Source organism: Vollenhovia emeryi, unplaced genomic scaffold (genome assembly GCF_000949405.1).
Source record: "Vollenhovia emeryi isolate VEMERY1.0 unplaced genomic scaffold, V.emery_V1.0 DF939138.1, whole genome shotgun sequence".
Taxonomy (NCBI): domain Eukaryota; kingdom Metazoa; phylum Arthropoda; class Insecta; order Hymenoptera; family Formicidae; genus Vollenhovia; species Vollenhovia emeryi.
Genome location: NW_011967228.1, coordinates 1,047,636 through 1,048,949, shown reverse-complemented (window position 1 = coordinate 1,048,949; position 1,314 = coordinate 1,047,636). Strand labels below are relative to the sequence as shown.

General features: G+C 37.6%; 1 protein-coding gene across 1 annotated transcript in view; it reads right to left on the bottom strand.

The window, feature by feature from the left end:
* Positions 1–442: 442 nt before the first annotated feature.
* The window catches only part of LOC105567419 (fatty acyl-CoA reductase 1-like), a 15,884-nt gene continuing 15,012 nt past the window's right edge, over positions 443–1,314 (bottom strand). The window contains exon 6 of the mRNA XM_012022283.1: positions 443–470. Within this exon, the coding sequence (XP_011877673.1) occupies positions 443–470 (28 nt within the window). The remainder of the gene's footprint in view (positions 471–1,314) is intronic.

Sequence of the window (1,314 nt, the reverse complement as noted above, 5' to 3'; positions counted from 1 at the left end):
GTCACTCTTGTAACGAAGTTACAGTTACAGTTACTTTTTTTGGCAACTCTAACTTAACTTCGTTACTTTCTCTACATCTGTAACTATAACTTGACTCAGTTACATCAATAGTTGCTTTATATATATTTTTTTATCTCCATAGATCGCACTAGGCCTTGCGTTTGCGCAGCACAGACACCTTTATCGACACTTAACAATTCAAATGCAAGGCCCAATGCGATCCGTGGTGATTTAAAATACATATAAAGTAACTATTAATGTAACTGAGTTAAGTTACAGTTACAAATGGAGAGAAAGCAACGAAGGAACCGTACAAGTAACGAAGTTACTTCTCAACCGTGAATGACATGTATGTACAAATGCGCAAAGTTAAATTTGAACATCTGTTTGTAATCGACGATAATAATAACTAATTATTGCGTGATTCGATGCTGGAGAAGTGTTAAGTGCCAGTGGTTGTAGCTATTAATCTGGTAAAGTCCGGAATGAAATTTAGCGCAATCAGAAAAATGGAACTGAAGAACGGAACGAATATATGATTTGCAAAGAACACTGGAGTATCGACTGGGAAATTTATTAGAATATCACTATCACTTCTTGCATCAGACTGGAAAGAGCATCTCTTTTCCTGCGTTATTTATAACATATCGTTATCGATGTACTTTCTCTTGAGCTTATACAGCTTTACATAATTCGATCTAAACTTTCTGTTCTCGTACCATCGATAGCTCTCGCAATTGCTTCGAGCACAATAAATTCGAAAACAATAATGGTGAATAGTAATTTATACAAAGTAGAAATTGTACACGATTTATGCATCGTTTCTGGGCATAAAATTATTGTCAATGATTGTGAAGGAGATTATCAAAATCGATCTTTAAATAACTTTGACGTATTATCTAACAAAGAGTCTTGCGAAAAGCGCAAGTGTACTCGCTCGGCCGAGGATTAGACGCATTGCGGCATCTTCATACGAGGACGTCGCTTTACGACTTTAGTTATCCTGACGTCCGTTCTGTAAAAGTTTTCGCAATGATCGCGAATTTATCGACTTGTAGGAAGTCTGAACTTTTCAATTGAAATCGTTCTGGATGTTTGAGTCGCTGAGCCTCTTTCGTTAACGATTTACAGAGCCCGAACGATGCAATAGCATGACTATGTATTCACGACGTGACGCTTTCTTTTTCATTCGAACGACATAATGTAACTCACTATCAGAATTAAAGCGGATAATCTGTAAAGCCGCACGTTCCCGCACCGTGTGTGTGTGTGTAAAAAAGCGTTTAACTGCTGAGCGGGAAAATTAGCTCGAGC